Source organism: Antechinus flavipes, chromosome 2 (genome assembly GCF_016432865.1).
Source record: "Antechinus flavipes isolate AdamAnt ecotype Samford, QLD, Australia chromosome 2, AdamAnt_v2, whole genome shotgun sequence".
In the NCBI taxonomy this organism is placed as follows: Eukaryota; Metazoa; Chordata; class Mammalia; order Dasyuromorphia; family Dasyuridae; genus Antechinus; species Antechinus flavipes.
The window spans coordinates 207,658,110-207,683,179 of record NC_067399.1 but is presented as its reverse complement, the minus strand read 5'-3'; the positions used below and the strand labels follow the sequence as shown (position 1 = coordinate 207,683,179).

Genomic DNA, 25,070 nt, shown 5'->3' with positions numbered 1-25,070 from the left:
TTGAAGAGGAAAAGAAGGGAGAAGAGGGGAGAGTCCCAAAGGAGGAGAAGACGTGCCCCCAAGACCACTAGCAAGATGTTTTCTAAATATGTGGGCTTGCATTACACACAATCAGGATTGGTAACAGAGGCCAAAAGGTGGGCGGGACCCACCATGGCCTAGGATTGTCTCATGGTGGGGATGGAGTATCATATGACACAAATGCGGGATATACAGGGAATGCCCTTCATTGCAACATCCTCATCTGCAGGAAGGTTGCAGCAGCTTGTCTATACAGTGGATCATCAGCTTGGCCCCTTAGAAAGCACAAGGCTCCATGGGACACATTCTTGTCGCTCAGGAATTAGGCCGGTAGTTTGACACATGGAAAAACACCTTGAGACCTAGTTCTTGGACAAATGGCATCAGAATTGGATACCAGTTTTATACCAAAGCCTGTCTTGGAGGGAAATATGCATTTATGTGGGGAGACTCTGTAACTGTTACCAAAGAAACATTAGGTTTTTACAATGTTACTTGTTAGAATTAGATACTGGAAATTGAAAATCAGACTGTTTTTGTGATCATTAAAACTCATGTATCAATGCTTCCTGTCAAGTGAGAAACAGACCTTAATCCCATTAGAAAAAAGAGAATTATCATTGAAAGTAGAGTTATTGAAACTCCAGGCTCAGTTACAATGTGAATCCAGATAAAACTGCTGAAAAAAATCAAACATTGGTTTGATAATGCCTTTTCATGATAGTTAAAATTAGACTCATGGATTGCCCTGTGTGTTATGTTCTTACTGCTTTGTTGTTGCCCTGTATATTAGAATGCTTTTATAGATCTTTATCCACCATTCTTTCAGAAATTGCAGTTCAAGAAAAGCCTTTTAATCTAAAAAAGGGGTAATTGCAAGAATATGGGATTCTGCCTAGAGGGTGCCACAACAGTTCTTCAATCAGTTGTTTCAGTCATGTCTGACCCCATTTGGGGTTTTCTTGGCAAAAAATACTAGAATGGGTTGCCATTTTCTTCTCCAGTTCATTTTACAGATGAGTAAACTGAACCAAAATGAGTTTTCCTGATTCCAGACCCAGTATTTTCTCCACCATGCCCTTCCTTACCCATTTTTGGAAGAAAAAAATAAAGCAAAATCCTAACAAATTTATGTAGATAAGCAAAATAAACTCTCACATTGACTGTGCAAAAAATAAACACATCATTCTTCTTTACCTTATCTGCTTTTCCTTACCCATTATTGAAAGAAAGAAAAAAGCAAAACCTGCATAGCTAATTTATGTAGATAAGGAAAAAAAAAAAACCTCCCACAATGAGTATGTGCAAAAAACACATTTTATTCTGCATGCTGAATCTATCATCTCTATCTAAAAGAGGTGAACATGTTTAATTATTGGTCCTCTGGAATTGTGATTAGTCTTGTATTAAGATGAGTTCTTAAGTTTTTCAAAGGTATTTGTCTTTATAAAGTACACTTGTTTCTGAGTCCCATTATATTATCTTAGTGATATCTGCAAAAATGTTTTTAATCCCTTGTGTTAAATTCCCAGTTCATTTTGTTTATTATTCATATACTGTACATTGGTATAAAGACACCTTAATAATATTGTTTTGGATTCTTTTCTCAGAATAATGAGACATTTCTTATATCTGTATTGTCTTCTACATTATCCCAACTCTACTCTTTTTTTTAATAGCCTTTTATTTTTCCACATGTATGCAAACATAGTTTTTACTATTCACCTTTGCAAAATGTTATGTTCCAAATTTTTCTCTCTTACTCCACATCTCAGAACAAGCCATCTAATAATATGTGCAATTCTTCTAAACATATTTCCATATTCATCATGCTGTGCAAGAAAAATCAGATCAAAAGGGGAAAAAAAATCTTTTTACCATGATGCTTATCTAGTAACTTTAGGGCAATTGCTTAATCATCCCAGCCCTATTGTGAAATGATTTCTAAGATCCCAGGAGCTCTAAATCTTCTGGTCAGTTAATCTGACCATAGGACTTGAAACTATAATTATTTTATGGTTTTATTTAAACTGTTTTTATTCTTCCTTTCCAATATTTTATCTAAATGTCTTAGATTTTTGTTAATAATTCTAAAGGAAATAATTTAAAGTATTTCATATTTCCTAGTTTTAAAAAATCTGCAAAATACAGGTTAGGGTGGGGTGTGGTAAAAGTGCTTGGTGAAAAAGAACCCTTCCTGATTTTTTCACTAATCTCCCTATTCTGTTACAAGACCTATGAAAAGTAGATGAGAGTTTTGTTTCTCAAGAGTTAGGAAACTTAAATTAGAGAAAGGAAACTTAAATAAGAAAAAAGTGAAATTAAAACCTAAGAAATGAAATCTAAAAGTTAGGGACAAGGGGAAAGAAAAATTTATGGCAGAAAGCTATAAATAAGAATAAAAAACATGTTATAAGATGTAATCAGGAGTGAAAACTCATAATCATGTGAAGGGAAGATGTAATTAGGAACAGAGAATCACATGGGGGAATTAGGCTTTCCAAATAGACTCTAACCTTTGTAGTACTCAACCAGTGGGGAATAAGGGGAGAAAATGAACTATGTCCAAATAAGGTGACCACCAAGAGGAGATGCAATTATGGGTGGGGAATCAAATGTGGGAATTAGATACTTTGGATAGACTATAACTTCTACAGTATCCAGTCAATGGAGAATCGGGGAAGGGACTTCTTTTTGGGTGACAAGGTATAAAAAAGTCATGTATATTGATTCTAAATATGCCTATTCTATAGGACATCCATTGCTGCAGTTGCAAAATTAAATAGACTTTTAACTTCACCCCTCTTGAATTCAATAGAATTATTTCTCACAGACCTGAAGATACTTCAAATAAGTTAGCATAAGGCTTAGCTTGACCCCCCCCCCAAATTAAGGATTTACTGCTCACTAGTTCATGCAGGCAACATACATGTTCTTAAACTACTAATGTTTTTTGAAGTAAGGGACTACAAAAGAAGGTCATAGGACAGATTAAATTATTGTGGTATGTGGAAGTATTCATTAAGAGAGATTTTATGGACAAAATAAACCAGTACATTATTAAACAGATCACTTTGTTGTGAATATTTTGTTCAAAAATATTTCACATTATAAAAGAATGTCCTATTTTGGTGCAATAGAAAAGACTTGAAGTCAGAGGACATATTTTTAAAAAATCCTAGTTCTGTGAATAATTCCGTTGTGAACTTGAGCAAAACACTCATTCTCTTTGGATTTCAGTTTTCTCATCTATAAAATAAGGGATCTCCAGGGCCCATCCCACCTCCAAATCTATGATTCTATAAGCTCCTATGGTTTATATAAATCAGTATAAAAATTCAACATATACAGTTTTTTTGGTTTATTTAAAATTTTTTCTTTAAGGTAACTGGGGTTAAGTGTTTTATCCATGGTCATACAGATATTGTTAAGTGTCTGAAGCCAAATTTGAACTCAGGTCTAGCTGACTAAAGGGCTTATTCTCTATCCACTGTGCCATTTAGCTGCCCTTTTTCAAACTTTTTTTTGATTTTCATTTTCAAATTCTTTCCCTCCCTCATCCATTTGAGAAGGCAAGCAATATGATACCCATTAAATACATAAAGTCATGCAAAACATTTCTATATTAGCTATGTTTCAAAAAAAAAAAAAGCAAGAAAAGTAAAGTGAAAAAATATGCTTTAATCTGTATCCAGAGTTCATCAAGTCTCTCTCTTGAGATAGCATTTTTCATCATGAGTACTTTGGAGTTGTCATGGATCATTGTATTGATCAAAATAGCTAAGTGTTTCACAGTTCATTATAATTACTATATGGCTGTATTGTGTACAGTGATCTCCTAGTTATACTCACTTAATTTTGCATCAGTTCACTTGTCACATGACAAGTAGTACAATTTTCACTTCCTAACAAGATGACATAAAAGGATATGCGGATGGTGAAATAAATAAGTGGAGATGGTCTATCTAAAAATAAAGGATGCAAAAACTCAGGAGTGGTCATGTTGGGAGAGAAAGGGACCTAGGTATGATTTATATATAGGCAAGTGAATGAAATACTGTGCACAGTTAGAACAGGAAGGCAAAGATGGGGATCCAAAGAAAGAAGTAAGAATAAGGATGTGCCATATATTTAAATTAATAGAGAAAGGACTGTGGATTAAGCAATGAAAATATCTGATGGAAACAGTAATATGAAGTGAGTCCAAAGGGATCTTTAAATTCTGGTAATAGACTTTTCTTGAAAGTGCTTTCCTTTTCTCTCTCAATAGTCAAAACTTTATCACAAGGATGGGAATTGTTGTCAAGCAAATTCTGGATTCCCTTTTTTTTTTTTTTTTTTGTATTAAATGCTACAAACAGGGAAGTCAGAAATGTTTGTTGTAAAAGAGTAGAGAAGAATACTTCAAGAGAAATCATTCATATGATTTTGAAGAAAAGGACATAAACCCATAATCTTTTCCCCAAGTCTCTGGATTTGCATGGGCAGACTAAGCTCTGATTTGCTTTTGTCTTGTTCTAATCAAATGCTAATTGGTTCAGATGACCAATGACTCAGAACATAACCTGTTTTCATTACCCCTATTATCGCATCTTTGGTTTTTTCTGGGTTCTAATGAATGCTATTTAATATAGCAATAAACAGCAGAATCAAATATTGAATTTGAACAAGCTTAAGTGAATTAGTGCTTTAGAGCTTCAATATGGAGCCATCCTAGGTTAAAATGGCTAATTATCTCAATAACCTCAATCAAGCCATGGTCTTCAAAATGTTTCTCTCTGAGGATCCTTCTACAGGGTAAATGACAGGGTAAAAGTGAAGTCATTTACTATTTATTCCATCCACTGCTACTCAATGGTAAAAAAATTTTTAAAAAAATAACGTCATTGGCCAGCAGAAGACTAAATGGTGATGGACAGACAATAGATTGTCATGATAAAAATCTGTGACAAAAAAGAATCTGAGGCCCAAATTTCCATTGCTGGATGAATTTATTAGCAAGACCAGCAATTGTCGATAAAGGGGACATAAGGCTCCTTAGCAGTCAGGGATCCCTTTGACAGAACAACTCTTTTTTATGCTTGATGATGCAAACTAAAACAGGATTATGATTGGTCACACAATGATGTGTGATCCTTTTAGATGAAGGGTGGGTTTATCTTGACCCAGAAAGGGAATTTTCATAACTCAGGGTAACAGAGAAAAAGCACATGGAGTTCACTAACATCCTCTGGAAAAATTTTATGGTGGGCAAATATCCTATGATCAGATTGATTCGCATTCTCCCATGGTCAGCAAAAGCTCACAGATTTTTACTTCTCTTGAAGTATTCTGCTCTACTCTTTTACAACAAACATTTCTGACTTCCCTGTTTGTATTTGTTCTCTTTAGCCTATAGGAACAGGGAAATTAAACTCTTAAAAACTACCACTAAGGCTTTATACAGTTAAGTCAAATCTGGCCCATAAGTATTGATACACTGATTAGATATAATTCTCAATCAATAATTAATGAATAATTAAAAATAAAGTGGGTAATAAATTTTCAATTTCAAAAGATCAATAAATAAATAGTAAATCAAACAAATCTGAAGATTTACTGGTTTCTGAGGTATAAAGGCTTATAATGAAAATTTAGCAATTGGTATTCTGAATCAATTCAAGTTTACTTCAGCACCCTTTCAGGGTTATCCTGACTTAAATAGCTGATTTAAAGATATGCTTCATTCCCTGCTCCCTAAGTAACATTTGTGTTGCCTCGAATATGATTTATTGTTTATACTTCTTTCTCCAGCCTGTAGAGGTATCTTTCACTTTACATTTTGGTGATTACAAGTGAAGATCCAGGATGATAAATTCTTATTAGTACATTTAGTAAGGAGTTCTGGACTTAGAGTCAGTAAGACCTAAGTTCAAATTCTCCCTTACTTACTTCTAGCTGTGTAACCTTCGGCCAGTCACTTCATCTCCCTCAGCCTCTGTCTCCCCATCTCTAAAATGAGTATAAGAATGTTACCTACCCTCTAGAGAATCAACTAAAAAACTATTAGAAATAATCCACAACTTTGGCAAAGTTGCAGGATACAAAATAAATCCACAAAAATCATCAGCATCTTTATATATTACTAACAAAATCCAACAGAAAGAGATACAAAGAGAAATTCCATTTAAAATAACTGTTGACACTATAAAGTATTTGGAAATCCATCTGCCATGAGCAAAACTATAAAATGCTTTCTATACAAATAAAATCAAATCTAAGCAATTGGAAAATTATCAAGTGCTCTTGGATAGATTGAGTGAATATAATAAAGATGACAATACTCCCTAAACTAATCTATTTATTTAGTGCTATACCAATCAAACTCCCAAGAAACTATTTTACTGACCTAGAAAAAATAACAACAAAATTTATCTGGAAGAACAAAAGGTCAAGAATTTCAAAGGAATTAATGAAGAGAAAAGCAAATGAAGGTGGCCTAGCTGTACCTGATCTAAAACTATATTATAAAGCAGCGGTCATCAAAACCATTTGGTACTGGCTAAGAAATAGAGAAGTTGATCAGTGGAACAGTTTAGGTTCAAAGAACAAAATAGTCAATTACTATAGCAATATAGTATTTGACAAATCTAAAGACCCCAGCTTTGGGGATAAGAATTTACTATTTGACAAAAACTGCTGGGAAAATTGGAAACTAGTATGGCAGAAAGTAGGCATAGACCCACACCAAGGACTGTATGCCAAGATAAGGTCAAAATGAGTTCATGATCTAGACATCAAGAATGATATTATAAACAAATTAGAAGAACACAGGATAGTTTCCCTCTCAGACCTGTGGAGAAGGAAGAAACTAGTAACCAAAGAAGAACTAGAAACCATTATTGATCACAAAATAGATCATTTTTATTATATTAAATTAAAAAGGTTTTATATAAATAAAACTAATGAGACAATATTAGAAAGGAAGCAATAAACTGGGAAAACATTTTTACAGTCAAAAGTTCTGATAAAGGTCTCATTTCTAAAATATATAGAGAATTGACTCAAATTTATAAGAAGTCAAGCCATTCTCTAATTGATAAATGGTCAAAGGATATGAACAGACAATTTTCAGATGAAGAAACTGAAACTACTTATAGACATATGGAAATATGCTCCAAATCACTATTGATTGGAGAAATGCAAATTAAGACAACTCTGAGATACCACTACACATATCTCAGACTGGCTAAGATGATAGGAAAAGATAATGACAAATGTTGGAGGGGTTGTGGGAAAACTGGGACACTGATATATTGTTTTATTTTTGTTTGTTTGTTTTTTATTTACAAGTTATATGCATGGGTAATTTTATAGCATTGACAATTGCCAAACCTTTTGTTCTAATTTTTCCCCTTCTTCCCCCCATCCCCTCCCCCAGATGGCAGGTGGACCAATACATGTTAAATATATTAAAGTATAAATTAAATACAATATAAGTATATATGTCCAAACAGTTATTTTGCTATACAAAAAGAATCAGAGCTTGAAATCGTGTACTATTAGCCTGTGAAGGAAATCCAAAATGCAGGCAGGCAAAAATATAGTGATTGGGAATTCTATGTAATGGTTCATAGTCATCTCCCAGAGTTTTTTCGCTGGGTGTAGCTGGTTCAATTCATTACTGTGCCATTGGAACTAATTTGGTTCATTTCATTGCTGGAGATGGCCACGTCCATCGGAATTGATCATCATATATTATTGTTGTTGAAGTATATAATGATCTTCTGGTCCTGCTCATTTCATTCAGCATCAGTTTATGTAAGTTTCTCCAGGCCTTTCTGAAATCATCCTGCTGGTCATTTCTTACCAAACAATAATATTCCATAATATTCATATACCACAATTTATTTAGCCATTCTCCAATTGATGGGGATCCACTTAATTTCCAGTTTCTGGCCATTACAAAGAGGGCTGCCACAAACATTGGTGCACATACAGGTCCCTTTCCCTTCTTTAAGATCTCTTTGGGATATAAGCCCAGTAGAAACACTGCTGGATCAAAGGGTATGCACAGTTTGATAACTTTTTGAGCATAGTTCCAAATTGCTCTCCAGAATGGTTGGATGTATTCACAATTCCACCAACAATGTATTAGTGTCCCTGTTTTCCCACATCCCCTCCAACATTCTGCATTATCTTTCCCTGTCATTCTAGCCAATCTGACAGGTAACACTATGTACAAACTTTCATCTGATATATAATGCAAAATATTTCCATAAAAATAATGTGAGAAAAAAAAACCCCAGATTTCCTACATTTCTTACCAAAAAAAAACAAGAAAAATGAAGAAAAAACAAAAAAGGTATGTTTCAGTTCTTTCTCTGCATATTTCATGTAGATATATAAATAGCACATATTTAAAATCATGAGCCAGCATTATATGTAATGGAAATAAAGTAGAATTCTATCCAATAAAACCAGGAATAAAGCAAGAATTTCCACTATCAACTCTGTTATTTGATATGTTGCTAGCATATCAATAGTGTTAGCAATAATAAAGACAAGGAAAATAATTGGGAAAAACTTATATTGAAATGGTGCAAAATGAAGTGAGAAGAAACTGGAAAACAACTATGCTCTAATAAATTATAAAAATGAACAATTTTGAAAGACTTCAGCACATCTCATCAACACAATAATTAATTTCTCTTGTCTTATGTTTTCCTCTCTTAATCTTTTCAACTGGCAGCCATAAGCAATTCTTGTTCATAACTGAGTATTTATGGCAACTTTGCCTTTATTATTAGAAAATGTTTGTTTGAAATAATTCAAAAAATATCTTTCCAGGAAATTCTAGTGATCATAAAAAAAACTGTCCTTTTTTTAATAGCATTTTCCTTCTTGAAATATTTCCCTTCTAACAAGAATAACATGAAAAAAGGATATATTATGAATATTTTATAGAGTCATGTCTATTGATACATTTGTCATCTTGTCTTGTAGGATCTTTACTGCCCCAAAGTAATATTTTAAATGGGCTTTAAAAATTACCAGGTGTCATTGCTGCCTCAAAAGTGGGTCTATTCAACATAAGAACCAAGGATTAGAACATCTCATGGACACCCTAAAAAGACAGTGTTGGAGAAGTATCTAGTCCTCAATGGCTCTCAGAAAGCAAGTAACTACATATCACTGAAATTTGAGACAATGTCCTGCTACTTAACAGACTCTTAGGTTTGGGACTAACCTCCACTAGGCTAGGGGCCTAGGAACACATTCCTTATTATAAAGATCCAGGCATAATATATGTTCTCATTGAGGCTTTAAATGAAGGTCTAGACAATTAGCACAAGTCAAGGATACTGAAGTTCTGGCTTTATGGACAGCTCTAGTTTACCCTGTAAGGATTTTGTGAATTGCAGCAGCTGAAAAAATCCATTACAAGTGGCCTAACATTTGATGTGGTAACTAAATTTTCTATATTTTAGGTTGATTTTGGACAACAGATACACTAGGCTCATACGTGACATTTTTTTTTTAACTTAATGAAACTAGTCAGAGATTGTGTTACACATAGTATGAAATTATATATTTTAAAACTTATATTTTAATAATATTAGTAAATCAGCTATCTATTAAATATTATGTAGGCATGGAAGTTAATCTTATCTTTTCCATGCTTATTAGTAGGAACTTTTATAAAGGAAAGTTATATCCAGTGCAGTTTTCACTAGGTAGCACCAGTGTTCAAGCAGGAGGATTCTGGCAATAGGCCACAATGCCAAAGTAAAAGAAGAGTAGAATTCTCAGTAGTTTGCATCATATAGACCAGAGGGTCTTAAATTTTTTTGTTTCATGAACCTTTTTGAAAGTCTGGTGAAGCCTTTTCAGAATACTGTTTTTAAATGTATAAAAGGCATGGAATTAACAAGAAAAGTAATAATATTGAAATACATGTATCACAATATTTAAAAAATGAAATTCATTGGCCCCAGGTTAAGAACCCTTGTTTTATTGACATTTGTTATATGTTTGTTGGCTTAAATGTAAGTGAACTCTCAGAAGCCTATTGACTTGACTATTTAACTTTGTTGGGACCATGAAAAATAATCTTACATGTGGATTTTTCTGGAGCAGATCATAAATCAAAGAGAACCATTAGTATATGAGTCATTCTGAATAGATCAACTTTATTTATATAGTAGAGAGTTAACTGTGTAGTGTTGGAAATATGTATGTAATGTTTAAATTTTTTTTCTTTTATTGATTTTTTTTTACATTACAATTTTTCTAGATTACTCTTACCCATTGAGATCTCTCTCATTAAAAAAGTAAAACAAACAAAACTATTAGTACAGTGATTGGATATGAAAGTGCATGCAATATTCTACACTTATAGGGTCCCCCATCTCTCTATTTTAAAATAATTTTTTAAAAAATCAATTGTGTCTCCCTTAGAAAAATACAATTCCTTTTAATAAATATGCATAATCAATTAAAACAAATTTCCTCATTGGCTAAAAGCAAAATGTATCTATAGATTATCTATTTATGTCTCATTCTGTACCCTAAAATCAAAGTCTCTCTATAGGAGAAATCTAACACATTTCGTCATTGGTCCTCTCTGGAATCATGGACTATCATTTTACTGGCCACAATTCTTGTAGCTTTCAAAACTGTTTTTATAGTAATTTTCTTGATGTCTAAATTGCTCTTTTGGTTCCACTCATTTCACTGTTCATCAGTTTTATAAAAGTCCTCAAAATTGTTCATTTTTGTAATCATGAAGTTCTATTACAAGTCAGTTCATACAAGTGATTATGTCCTTGAAATCATCTATTTCCCATTTCTTATAGCACAATAGTTATTCATATATCATAATTTATTCAGCCATTTTTCAATTGATAAGTATCCCTTTAGTATCCAGATGTTGGGTTTTTTTGACCACACAAAAAGAGCTATTATAAATATTTTCGTACAGATAAGACCTTTTCTTCTCTTATCTCCTTCAGGAATAGACTTGTCAGTAGTATTGCTAGTTCAAATGGTATGCATTGTTTGGTAACTATTTTGGATATGATTTCATATTATTTCCCTGAAAGAGTTTATCTACTACAAGTACATAAAGGAGCTTGTTTTCTCAGAGGCCTTCCAATATTTATTATTTCCCATTTTTGCTATTTGACATTCTGATGGGTATGAGGCAGAATCTTAGCATTGTTTTAATTTTCATTTCATTATTGATGATTTGAATGATTTTTCATTTTTAAAGATAGTCTTGGATTCTGCCTTAGAACTGCTAATTTATATCCTCAAGCTATTTATCAACTGGAAATTGCTCAATCAACTAACTAGCATTAATTAACCTATTATGTGTCAAGTATTATGTGAAGTATTAGGGATACAAAGAAAGTGTTAGGGATACAAAGACTGCACTTGAGGAAATCAAAGGCTAATGGGGAGGGCTCATTATCCTATAAATTTGAATCAATTCCTTATACATTTTAGAAAAAAAGACTTTTATCAGAGAAAACTTTTTGCAGTGAATTGATTCTTAGCTTTATCATATTTGGGCAAAAAGTTTTTGATCTTAATTTTACATGAGAAATACATTTTATCTTCTTTGATTCTTTTTATCCTTTATTTCGTCATGAACTTTTCTTCTGTCCACAAATGATAGGTAATTTTTAATCACCTGAAATATATCATATATTTCCTTGCTTTCTTAATAAGTAAAGGTTATTATTACCGTGAAAATCCACTTCATTTACCCAAACTGATTACTCAGAGGCATCTTCAGATACAAACAGGATGCATTTATTTGGTCCTTGCAAGGAGAGGCCCAAGCACACCTGAGCAGACAGAGAGCCTCTCAGCTCCCATCTCCCAGTATTGTGCCTGGCCCAAATGGTGAATTTGGTTAAATAGCAAAAGACCCAAGCCTTTTTATCGACCGATGGTTAGCAATGTTGTCTACTTCCTGTGGGTCACGTCACTTTCTGAAACTTAGACCTATTCTGACCTTTTCTACACTACAGACCTCTGAGAATCACATGATAGGTGTGCAGGCCTGTGGTTTGACCTAATCCATCTCAGATTCTTTTTGAGAAATCCTTACTTGGCTCCATTCAACTTTCTGCTTAAAAATATACAATGCTTCTCTACTGACTGTAGATAAAATCCAAATTCCTCTCACTGGCATTTAAAACCCTTCCCAATTTGGCTCAAGACAGCCTTTCCAGGTTTAACTCACAGTCACACATTTATGAGTACCCCAGTCAAATTGATCTATTTAAAATACATGGAACATAGCATTTCATCTCTCTCCCCTTTGCAGAGGTATCTCCTGGTATCTGGTCAACATTTCAGAGGCCTGTTCTAGAAATCTGAGTCTTCTAGAAACTGGCCTTCAAAGTTCTACTGCATCATTTTCTAAATATTTTTGGTGAGGTTTCATGCCAGAAATAGTAATTTGAAGAAAAAGTTACTCTATTTAGCTTTTCTTAGAATTATTTATTTTTATTCATCTTAAATGAATAGGTGTTGTAAAGAGAGTGCTTGGCTTGGTGTCAGGAACACAAGTTCAAAATCCACTCTCCGAGTGTCAATATAAAGTAATTATTAAATAAAAATTAAAAAAAAATCCACTCTCAGACATGGTTATTTACTCTCTATTTGCTTCAGTTTTCTCACCTGTAAAATGTTCCCTTTGTGTCCTCAATTCTTAATCCAGTACCTGGTACATAGTAGGTACTTAATAAAAATTTATTGAAAGACTCCATCTTCTGAACCCTTATTATATGGTAATGATTTTTCTCCTCTTCCTTTCTTCTTCAATATTTCTCGCTCCACCCATTTCTGCTTTTTTCCTAATACCATCAAGACAAAACAACCACCTCAAGGGATTCTCTCTGTATTGTTGACCTTTATGACCATAGGTAGATAGTAGGGTTTTGAGAAGACATTTTGTATCCATCAAGTAAATAATTCATCCCCACATAGTTCCTTCCAAAATGAGCAAATGTTATGTTCCTTTAAATATTTCTCGACTACCAAATTTCTGCTTCAAAATGTTTATTCTGTTGTAGTTTTTTCATCAGAAATGCTTGGAAATCTGAATTTTCTAAAGACATTTTTCCCCTTATGGAGGATTAAATTTGATTTTGTTATTTAGTTTATATTCTTTGTTGTAAGTCTTTTATCTCTTGCCCTTTAAAATATCTTATTTCACGATCTCTTTTTCTTTCCCAAAGAGATGATAAAATTGTGTGTGTGTGTGTGTGAAGGACTCATCTGTGCAAGACATTTGCAGTAGCCCCTTTTGTGGTGGCAAAATATTGGAAATTGAGGGGATGCCCATTAATTAGGGAATGGAGGAATAAGTTATGGTATATGAATGTAATGGAATATTACTGTGCAATAAGAAATGATGAACAGAAGATTTCATAAAAACCTGGGGAAGACTTGTATGAATTATGCAAAGTGAAATAAATGGAAGGAAAACATTGTACATGGTATTGATCATTGCAATGACTGATTCAGCTCTCCTCAGCAATGCAATGATCCAAGGCAAGTACAAAAGACTCACAGAGGAAAATACTATCAATAATCAAATAAAAAATTAATGGATTCAATGAAGCTCAAACCATATTTTTTCACATTATTCTTTTTCATTTTCCCCCTTTTTATCTTCTTCCTCTTTCACAACTATGACTAATACAGAAATACGTTTTATATGATAGCACATGTATAAACTATATCAAATTGCCTACCAGGAAGGGAAAGAGAAAAATCTGGAACTCAAAATCATGCAAAAATGAATGCTGATCTCTTCAACAATGAATTGATTTAAAACAATTCCAATTGTTCAGTGATGAAGACAGACATCTACATCCAAAGAGAGGACTGTGGGAGCTGAGTGTAAACCACAACATAATATTCTCACTCTTTCTGCTGTTGTTCACTTGCATTTTGTTTTCTTTCCCAAGTTTTTTTTCCCCTTCTTGATCCGATTTTTCTTGTGTAGCAAGATAATTGCATATATATATATGATTTGTTTTATATTTTAACATATTTATTTTAACATATTTTAACATATTTAACATGTATTGAACTATCTGCCATCTAGGGGAGGTGGGGGGGTAAAGGGAATAATTTGGAACAGAAGGCTTTGCAAAGGTCAATGTTGAAAAATTACCCATGCATATGTTTTAATAAAACTTATTTAATAAAAAATGTGCTTTAATAAAAAATAAATGCCAAAATTTTTTTTGACATATAACTGGTGGAAAATAATATTAAAAATAAGCTTACCAGTAAAAAAAAGATCTTTTTCTTTATATTGGCATCTATCAAGTCTTTTTGAACTAGAGTATGATTCTTTGGCATTTGAATTCTTTCTTTTGACTGCTTGTAACAATTTTTTCCTTTAGTACATAAATTCTGGATTTTGGCTATGAAATAGATCTGGGAGTTTTTGTTTCTTCCATTTAAATGATCTTTCTATTTTCACTTTGTTCTCTGATTCTAAGAGATTTGAGCAGTTTTCTCATGTTTTCTTGAAATTTTGTATCCAAGGTTTGTTGGATTGTTTGGGCATAACTTTTAGATAAGTCTTGTGATTCTTAGATTCTCTCTCCTTGATCTTGTTTTCTGGGTCAATAGTTTTTAATATCATATTCCTTATATTTTTATCTGCTTTTTCAATCTTTTGACTTTTTAGAAAGTCTTATTTCAATAATTATTTTTGTTTTTATTTTCTTCATTTTAATTTTCAGGGCATTCAATTTTTGAGTAAGATTTCTCACGATCTGCCTTAAGGTATCAATTCTCCTAGCTGTTTTTTCTCCCTTTTTACCATTCCATTTTTTCTATTCCAATTTTTGACTCTTGTTTTATTTCTTGAAAGAACTCTTACATTTCTTATAGCTAGGAAGGGTATTTTTTATTAAGCATATCTTTGACTTGTTACTCTTTTGGAGTTACTCTGCTCTTCAGAATTACCCCCTATGTATCTCTCATTCCACAATAATTCTTCAGAGCTTTTGGTTTTTCCTTTGGTTTGCTCACATCAGCAACTAAAATATCTGGGTTAAGGGCTTGTATTGGGCTTAAATTTTGCTCCTGTATTCCTGATGGTATGAGGGGTTCTTTCTTAGAATTGTTTAGTCTTGGCTCCTGCTAGAGATCAGATTTATATTACCTAAATGCTGCTTGGAGCCTTTCTTCTGCTTTGGCTAAGGGTTACTGGATTTTCCTCCTACAGAGCCCATTTTCTCCTACAGTCTCAGAATTCTTGGGAGATGGAAGGAATCTTTCTAAATGACTTCTCATTGTTACACTAAGATCTTCCTGGGGTCTTTCTCCCTCTTTTGCTGAAGGTCTTCAGATCACTCCCTCAACTGCTTCTGTCCAGGGCTGCTTTGGTTTCTGCAAGATTCTGGAAAACTTTTCAATGATTCTGGACTGAGTAGAAAAATTCATCACTGTTTCTCTTATAAAATCAGACCAAAAAATGGTCACATTTTTAGAACTTTGCTTGGGCATTTTTGGGGATCTGGGTTCTTCTGTACTATCTAAAATTTTTCAATTGTCCTCTTATTTTATTTAACACCAGTATTGTTAACCTCCCTTCTCCATCTCTGTAGGATTAATCTAGGTTCAGAATTCACATTCGACAGGCAGTCTTAAAAAGTAGAAGTTTATTACTGCTCAGAACCTTGATTTAAACAACATATAAGAAAAGAAGAAACTTATAGAATAAAAGTAATGTACAATTAATAAACACAGTGATCAAGACAATATAAGAAACATACAATATACGCATCACCACTGAGGAAGTACGGACATCTAAATTCTAATAGCTGAAAGAATCTGGGTCACAGCTATCCAAGGTCTCAAGTGGAAAGCTTTGTTAGGCAAGTGGTACCAAACTTCCTGAGTTCTCAAAATCCCTTTCCATTAAGGGGTTTTTTTATAGGCTGAGAACAAAGAAGGCACAAAGCTAAATATTTTCATTTGATATGTGTCTCTTGAAACCGAACAGCTCCCCTCAGGTACAAGGATGTTCTATCATAAGAGTTCCACCAAAGAGAACATTGGTTTATTCCTTTAGGAGGATTGTTTGCTTTGAGAATAGGCCAGGTTTCTGGGGTAAACACAGGCCTATAACAAAGGATTTTCATTAATTAAGGCACTAGGAAGATGGCCAATCTTTCTAATGTTTCCTGACATCTATTAGATAATTGGGGGCACATTCCAAAATTCTCAAATTTACATAAAGGCATGCCCAAGACTCACTAGCATTCCTACTAAGATTCCCTATAACTCAATTAAAAAACAAAAAACCAAAGAAACACTTAAAAAAATAATCAAAATAAATCCACATAAGCGTTCTTGTTCAAAAGTCCATTTATTTATTTTTGTACTGCGAGTTCTTTATCTCTCTGCCAAGAGAGATTCTTAAACATAGGTCCATAGGAAACATCACTGGACACTGCTTTTATCACAGTTCATGAGTATTTCACAATTGTTTTTCTTTTCAACACTATTGTCAAAGTATAAATGCCAATGTATAAAATGTTATCTTGTTTTTCACTTCACTCAATGCTGTTTTTCTATGATTCATTTCTGTCATTTCTTATGATAAAAGTAATATTCTATTTGTATACTACAATGTGGTCGGTCATTTCCTGATTGATGGGCACTCTTTTAAATTCTAATACTTTGCTTTATATTTTTTCCCTTTTACTCTTCCCTTCAAGACCAGGAAGTTTGTTTTGCTTTTATTTTCTGTTATTATCTACCTTCTTAAATTCTGCCCCTCCACTCTCACTCCCTAATATTTACTATATAGATTTGAAGTAGTTTTATAGCAAACTGTTTGTGTAGATGACCTCATTTGTCTGGTACAGATTAAGAATCAGTTTCATCTGGTGCTCAGGTCTCATCTTACATTCTCCTCCTTCCTTCATACTTATGTATTTTACCTCTCACATTCATCAGTTAAATAATGAAGCTCCACTATCCTTTCTACATCAGAGTATTTCTTTTATCCTCCTCCTTTTCAAATACAACAGAACTACCCCACACCTACAGCTCTGTTTTTTTTTTTATTTAAGTCCCTCAAAACCTTTTGAAGACATTTAAGGTTCTAAAGAAATAGTTGTTTCTTTTTCTTCTGCTGCAACATCGCTTAGTCTTCTCTTACTCAGATTTATTTTTAGATTTCTTTTGATTCTCCTGCTTGCACTTCCATGTTTCTACTCAGTGCTGATCTTTTCACCAATAATGCTTGACAATTCTCTAACCATTTGAACTTTTCAATAAAATTATTCCGTATTTTTCCATTTGTAGGATTACTTTTTAGAGAGTAAATTATGCTGGGCGATGTTTTAAATCCTAATCTTTGGCTTCTGAAATATTGTATTGTATTGTATATATCTTATTTTCCTCCATTTTCAAATTTTGTTCTGGTATTTCTTGTCTTGGGATTCACTGATTTGTTTAGGCTATTCTAATTGTCAGGTAACTTATATAATAAGACAAATTTCTGTTTTAAGATGTTTATTTTCCCAATTCTTTCAATTTTTTTTAATCTCTTGCTTCATTTTTTAAAAAAGGCATTCCTATAGCCTTTGTGGAAAATCTCATTTTTCCTTTGATGTGTGTGTGTGTGTGTGTGTGTGTATCAAAGGAAAAAAAAATGTTATCTGTGGGCTCTGTGCCAGAACCAGGCCTTGCCTCTCACTGCACTTTTGGGTGTGGTGGTCAATCTAGCTTGATCTCAATTTGGATCACTTGGGCTCTTAAATTGAGCTCTAATTCTCATTCAGTGTATGTTAAGTATTCCTATATTTTTGAGCTTCAGAGTGCTGGATCTCCAAGGCTCACTGTGGTAGTTAGTGGCAAAATGCTAGGAAACCTCAAGATCCTGGGGTCTCCCTGTCTGAGTTCTGCTGCTCTTATTATGCTAATGGCTTTCCAGACTCTTGCTGTGGATTTCCATTCTCTGTATGGTTTTCTCAGGATGGTATTCCAGTCTTGCTGGCTCTAGACAAGGAGTCTTGCAGACTACAAGTATTTCTGGCTCATCTCTGGCCATGTCAGGAGGCTGCTAGCTTCTCTGCCTGCGCTGGTGCTGGTTTGCTAAAGGCCACCTTTCCCATTGCCTGTGGGCAACTGGATGATTTTACTGCAGTTCTAGAATAGTTGTCACTTATTGTTTCTCTTTGGATTTCATGATCATTATTTTGCCTGGCAATGATTTTTAGATTTTTATTGGTGTATATGGGGGGACTAATATCTGCCTCCATTCTAGTGGCTATTTTGGCTTAAAGTCTTCTTCACTTTGTGTAAGTTTATACAAATTTTGTCATGTTTTCTCTGACCTTTTTATATTTGTCTTTCCTAAGGACCTATTGTGTTCATTTTTTCCCCAACTATAAAAACTGCTACCATGACTCGTTTGGCATACATAGGTTCTTTCTTTCCTTGATTTCTTTCAGATATATGCCTAGAAAAAGTTGTTAGATCAAGGATATCTAGAGTTCAGTCACATTTTTCACATAAATTCCAGATTGTTTTCCAGAATGGTTGAGCCAAATTACAGCTTACCCAAAAGCATATTACTATGCCTATCTTTTCACAACTCCACTCCTCAACACTTAGTATGTTGACCTTTTACCATTTTTGCCAATTTGATGAATGATATTTCTCAGAGTTGTTTTAGTTTGCAATTCTTTTTGAAACATAGTTATCAATGACTTACATTGCTTCTTTTGAAAGGTGCTTGCTTATATCCTTTGATCATTTGTCTAAGCATATATTTGTGTCAATTTCTTATAAACTTATCAGGACTATTTGAGTCTAGAATTTTCCCTTCCAGTGTATAGTTTTTCTTCTTATTTTAGCTCAATTAATTTTGTGTAGCTTTCAAATTTTTATATAAATTATCTATTTTATCTTTTGTAATCTTCTCTACTTCTTTCAGGTTATGATTTCTTCCTCTTCTACTCTAAATATTTTAGGTATGACTTGAGTCACTTAGAGCATATGTGGTATAAGATGCCAATCCAAATTCACTTTCCAACAAACTATTTTCTAGATTTTCAATCAGTTTTTATTAGCTTATCAATTACTCATCTGTAAATCCAAGCTGAATAAAGTATAACTAACTCTAAAATTTTTACATGCTTGTTTCTTTTTCAATCTGCTGATAGCTGAAGGTTTAGTGAGTTCAAAGAAATTGCATTTTCTTTTTTTGACCCATTTGTCCATCAGCTGAGATAGGAATGGGTTATATAATCAAGTTGGTGTCATCCAAGTGTTGTGACCTTGAAGAAATCCAATTTGTTTCTTGTTATTGGATGACCAACAATGTGAAAATTTTAGGTTAACTGTTGCCTTCTGTTTCACTAGGTAAAAATCCGTGTAGGATAATAAATCAGGACCTAATATGTATCAACAAAATGCTTATGTTGGGTAAGTTTGTCTTTGTTCCTAATTAAAGATGGAAGATAAAACTAGAAAAGATTATAGATAAATCCATTAATAATCCTTTTAATGTCCATGGATTTTCCCTGAGAATTAAGATTTTAAAAGATAGACAATGGTAGAACATTTCAGTTTGTGTGAAGCTTATAGGCTCTTAGTGCCAGTGTCATAAAGTCAGAATTGAAAAGGATCTATAAGAGTTTACTACAGTTCAGCAAATCAGGTATTCAATAGATTATCCCTTTTACTTTACTCAAGCATTTTATGGTAACTGATAATTGAAATTACTTTTTTTTTTCCTGGCTCAGAATTTTCACAATTTGCCAAAGCTAAGACAACTTGATTTATTTGAGACTTCACATGAACCTGGTAAGAAAAATGACAGCTGAAAATGAGTATCTGTGTTTACACTAGGCTGGCAAAAGCAGATATGATCTTGACCCTTGAGTAGCAACCCAATTATAGGAAACATCTGTGATCTCTTTTGTTCATCTCATAGCTTTCTACATATCAGAAATGAACCAGTTTGGCCTATTTCTAAGTTACACTGAATACAGAGAACAGGTGTCTCTTGTTTTATCAGAAAATCCCTTTTTGTTATTATACCATGGATAATTTATCTAGGTCTTCAGAAAGAGCAGGGCTCAAAGAGCAGGGAAAGATGAGACAGAGTTATTTGCAACATCCAAGGCCTCCAGTATTCTTCCTGACAGATGTCCCAAGGATGAACAAAGTAGATATTACACAAAAAATTCATTTATTCCTTATTTCATAATGAGTTGTCTTGATGTTGGAGTCAACTTGCCCTGAAACACTTTTTGATGTTTTCAGTTGACAGATGTCCTGAAATAGCTGATGCCACTGGTGTTTCTCTGGAGACATAATGTGCATCTGTGCTTGACAAGAATGCTAGAGCAACTAGAAGCACTGCTACAGCTCACCACACTTGGGTTAAATGCGTGAAATCTTGCAGATGTTGAGATCCAAATCTTTTAAGTGCTAGAGGGACAACTGTATGAAATGAAGATGAGAGAATAAGGCCAGGTCCAGACAAAATTGTGAAGTAGGCAGTTTTCACTATCTTTCCCCAAATGCAGAGGACTGGACTTGAAGGGAAGAACTGGGTTCATATCCTACCTCTTACTTTTACGGAGCTTTTCTTAAGCCTTAATTTCCTTACCTAAAAAGTAGGAAAAGTATACTTATTTTTGTTTTGTTTTGTTTTGTTTTTTGCTGAGGCAACTGAGGTTAAGTGATTTGCGCAGCATCACATAGCTAGGAGGTGTTAAATGTCTGAGACCAGATTTGAATTCAGGTCCTCCTAATTTCAGGGTGCTCTATCCACTGAACCACCTAGTTGCCCTGAAAAATATACTTGTAACACCAGTCTTTTTAACTTGGAGTCTGTTAAAAATTTTTGACAGTTGTATCCAGGATTAGTGTATTAGGATTGTGTAGCGATGTGGGGATTGTAAAATTATAATTTATTACCAGTAAATGTTTGATTTGCATACCTATTTTATATATCAATATCCCTGGAGTCAGGTAAAAATTTTCTCAGATGAAAAGAGGTCCCGAGTGGAAAAAATTCAAAAAGTCTTGTTCTATTAGAAGAGACAACAGTAATTATGTACACCAAGGGGTCCTCAAACTTTTTAAATAGGGGGCCAGTTCACTGTCCCTCAGACTGTTGGAGGGCTAGACTATAGTAAAAACATTTAAGAAGCTTTGCCATAGATTATAAGCAGAGAGCCTTATTTTGTTTTTCTGTTTCCCCAGTCTTAGCATACTACCTAGAACATTGTAAGCACTTAATAAAGATTTGCAGATTGGCTGATAGAACCAAATATTATACATAATGACTAAAATCAATGAAAAGGGAAAAATCTCATTAAAAAGAAGTTGAATGCTGAGAAATTGAAAAAAATCAGTGATGATTTTGCAGAACAGATTCTAAGGTCCTGTGTTTGTGTTTGTTTGTGCCTAGCACAGATCTCGTTAAGTTAAATGCTTAATAAATGTTTATTGATTTAATTTAAAAGAGATGATAGGTTTAAGAATTAGGCTGTTCTGTCTCCTTAATGGTCTTAAGCTGTCTCCTTAAAATATGCCAGATTTTATACCATTATTTTACTGTGTTGGTTGTATGTTAAATAGTGAATGTCATGTAGATATTGATTACTTTAGCAACTTACTGGAGAATTGTTTTTAGCATTTCCATTATATTTGGATCTATTTTATAAACTTGCAATTCATAAGCCAAAAAAGCATGAAAAGGAATAAAACATCTTCATTCATCAATAAAGGCAGCATAAATGTAATATACTTTCTAATTGACTTGTTCAAAAATTATCAAAGCAGCAATGTTCCTTTTTATACCCCAGGAAATTTTTTTGATTTGTCTTTCTTCCTCCTTAGTCACACAGTTATTTCCTTGTATTTATGTTTTATTATTTTTATCTTATATTCAACAGAATTCACCTATAAACAGTCATGGGACATTGCTATACCATGGCTTTTTTACAGTTAATCAGTAAACTATTTGCAAGTGGTTATTATTGCTTGGAGCAGCTGTACCCTCTCAGTGCCTTCCTTTTCTCTAGCCTTACTGTTTTCCTACTGGTTAGTCAAGGCTTGGATGTGGCTGTCTCATTTAGATTGGCTCTTCCTAGATCTTTCAGGCCAAATAGCCATCAAATTCCATGATGAAACAGATAATATAATTTACTATATAATTTAGTTAGCCATTCATTGCCATGATCCAGCCCTATCCCCTAAAAAATGTTCTACCCTCTAGATCGATCCAAAGTCCCTCCCCCACATAAAAGTAAACATGACATGTCTGCCAAATAATTGGCCAGCATAGATTTCCCTGCTTTACTCCTCATTTGATTCTGATGATTTGAGAACAACACCTGACAAATTGTGCTTATTGCCTTGGATTGATGACTTATTTTAAATCAACTAACTGTAAACAATAGGATGTTATTTTATCTACACATTTTAAGGTACAGTACCGAGCACTAGGTCTGAAACTAGGAAGACCCAAGTTGAAATGGCCTCCATCACAGATTAACTGTGTGTTCATAAGCAAGTCAATCTTTTGCTTGCCTCAATTTCTTCATCTGTAATATGGGGATAATAATAGCACCTATTTCCCAGGGTTGTTGTGAGGATCAAATGATAATATATGGAAAGCACTAAGCATTGTGTCTGATATACAGTCGGTGCTATACAAATATTAGAAATTGCCATTAGGTGATTGTGCTATGATTGCATATAAAAACTGTTTACAAAAGTTTTTTGCTTCTCATATTTTTGTGCCTATACAATCACAACAAGATGACCAAGAGGTCTCAAAAAGCACTTCAGTCTGGTTATACTTCATCTTCTTCAGTAGGTTGCCAAATAGGAATCAGGTGGCCTGTTTGCCTTAAAAGCAGAGGTCTATTTCCAGCCTACCTTGTTTGTCAAGTATTGTTATTCTGTTTTGTCATTTGATTCCTAGACCAATCTAAAGTAATAACTTGGAAACCTAGGGAGTTTTCTCTTTTGTTGTGTGTTCCTGTTAGGTGGTTTTGATCCAGAACCACAGCTCATTACTTATGAGCAGATTGTAAATGGTTTCCCTACAAGGGAAATATAAAAGATGTCCCTGTTTTTTGTTCACAGGCAATAGCTCCCAGGATGTCACATAGGATTAAAACATAATGATAGCCTTTAGTTGTAAAAAGAAGGTATAAAATACTTTTTCTCTCTCAATGAAAACAAGTCTGTTGAGTTCAGAGATGGTGGGTGTATATCACAAATTATAATAAATTCCAGATGTTCTCTGGAATTATTTATTAAGCACTCACTATGCACCAGGTGCTGTGCTAACAGCTAGGGATTTAAATGCAAGTAGGAAGATTAGTCCCTGCTCTCAAGGAGCTTATGTTCTAACTGGAAAGACAGCACATAAAAATATGAAAAGAGCTGCAGACTATAGGGTGAGACAAAGGTACCCTGTGTAGGGACATAGTAGATAAAGTCCAGGGTGCAATTCTAAATCCTCTAAAATGAGCTATAGGGTATTCTTTGGGGAAGTTAAAGCTTTTCACAATCTTTCCAGCAATATTGTACATCATTTCTTTCCCTTTATTCGCACTATAATTATTATTTTATCTAGCTCCATAAAGTACCCCTTTAATAGTTTCACTGATACAGCATCAACTAAATCCATAATTTGGGTATCATATTTTATTTTGGCATTTTTATTTTATTGGCAATTCAATGTTAGTTTTTTGACACTGATATTTTCTTCTTTTTAGGTTTTCATGACAATATTCTCTTAAAATTCTTCTTCCACCTATCTGATTCCTTTTCAATCTCCTTTGCTGAATCTTAATCCTGCTAATGCTCACCAATAATGAGTGTTCCCATGATTCTTTCCTAGGCCCTCTTCTCTTTCTAGTCTTTCACTTCATAATCTCATCCGCTCCCATGAATTCAATTATTTCTATGCAGAAGATTCTCAGATCTCCCTTGAACTCCTTTCCACAATCTTACATTTCAAACTGCCTACTGGGCATCTCAAACTGGACAACCTACAGGCATATTAAACCCAACATGCCCTAAATGGAATTATCTCCCCTTACTCTACATGCTTTCACCTCTTCCTAATTTCTCTATTATGATTGAGGGTATAACCATCCTCCCAGTCATCCAGTTTGACTTCTCACTCTCATCCCTCCTACTCCATCATATCCAGCGAGTTCCTGAATCTTGTTATTTCTGCCATGGCAACATCTCTTATATACTTTTTCTTCTCAACTTTGAGATTGCCATCTCTAGTCCTGGCCCTTATCACCTCATATCTGCAATACTGCAACAGGCTGATGATTAGTGTCCCTATTTCAAGTCTTTTCTCACTCAAGTCTATTCTATATTTAGCTATCAAAGTAATCTTCCTAAAGCACAAATCTGATAAGACTATGTCACCTTTTAACCAATAAAATCATGTGGTGTCCCATTACCTCCAAGATATAATAATCACATTGTGTTCTGATACGCAATGCTGGTCTAAATGTGACATTTACAAACAATGATCAATGATTCTTTCAATTAGTTTTATGTGCAACAAAAAAAATTCAGAAAACATGTCTTTGAAGTGACTGAGGTGTACTTTAAACCAAACACTATCATCATTTCTATTATTAGGAGCATTCTTTGAGAAGAAACTTCTGAAAAACTTCCAGCAGTTGGATTTGGCAGAGAATTGTATGAGCAATAATGGATAGTTAGCTTTTATGGGGATATTAGTCAATCTCAAGAAATTGGCTTTTTTTTTTTTTTTTACTTCAGAAGAAGTGCTTTTTTACCCACAGTTGGTTAGAAAATTTGATCATTTATTATACAAGCTATTATAATAGTAAGAAATCAGCTTGGTTATCTGACAATTTGATGGTGATAATGATGTTAAATCAATGTGTCAATGTTGTTAAATGTAATAATTTAAATTAGTAACTGTTTTAAAAGTCTAAACACACAACTGCTTAAGTAAGTTAAGTACTAGGGCACCTAGGTGGAGCAGT

The 25,070-nt window shown here is 33.7% G+C and overlaps 1 protein-coding gene across 1 annotated transcript; it reads left to right on the top strand.

The window, feature by feature from the left end:
- Nucleotides 1–201: 201 nt before the first annotated feature.
- On the top strand, nucleotides 202–24,905 carry NLRC4 (NLR family CARD domain containing 4). The gene is given in 5 exon segments (XM_051973589.1): nucleotides 202–347; nucleotides 4,383–4,514; nucleotides 19,274–19,395; nucleotides 19,997–20,021; nucleotides 24,656–24,905. Coding segments are annotated over 5 exon segments (675 nt in total).
- The last annotated feature ends 165 nt before the right edge of the window (nucleotides 24,906–25,070 follow it).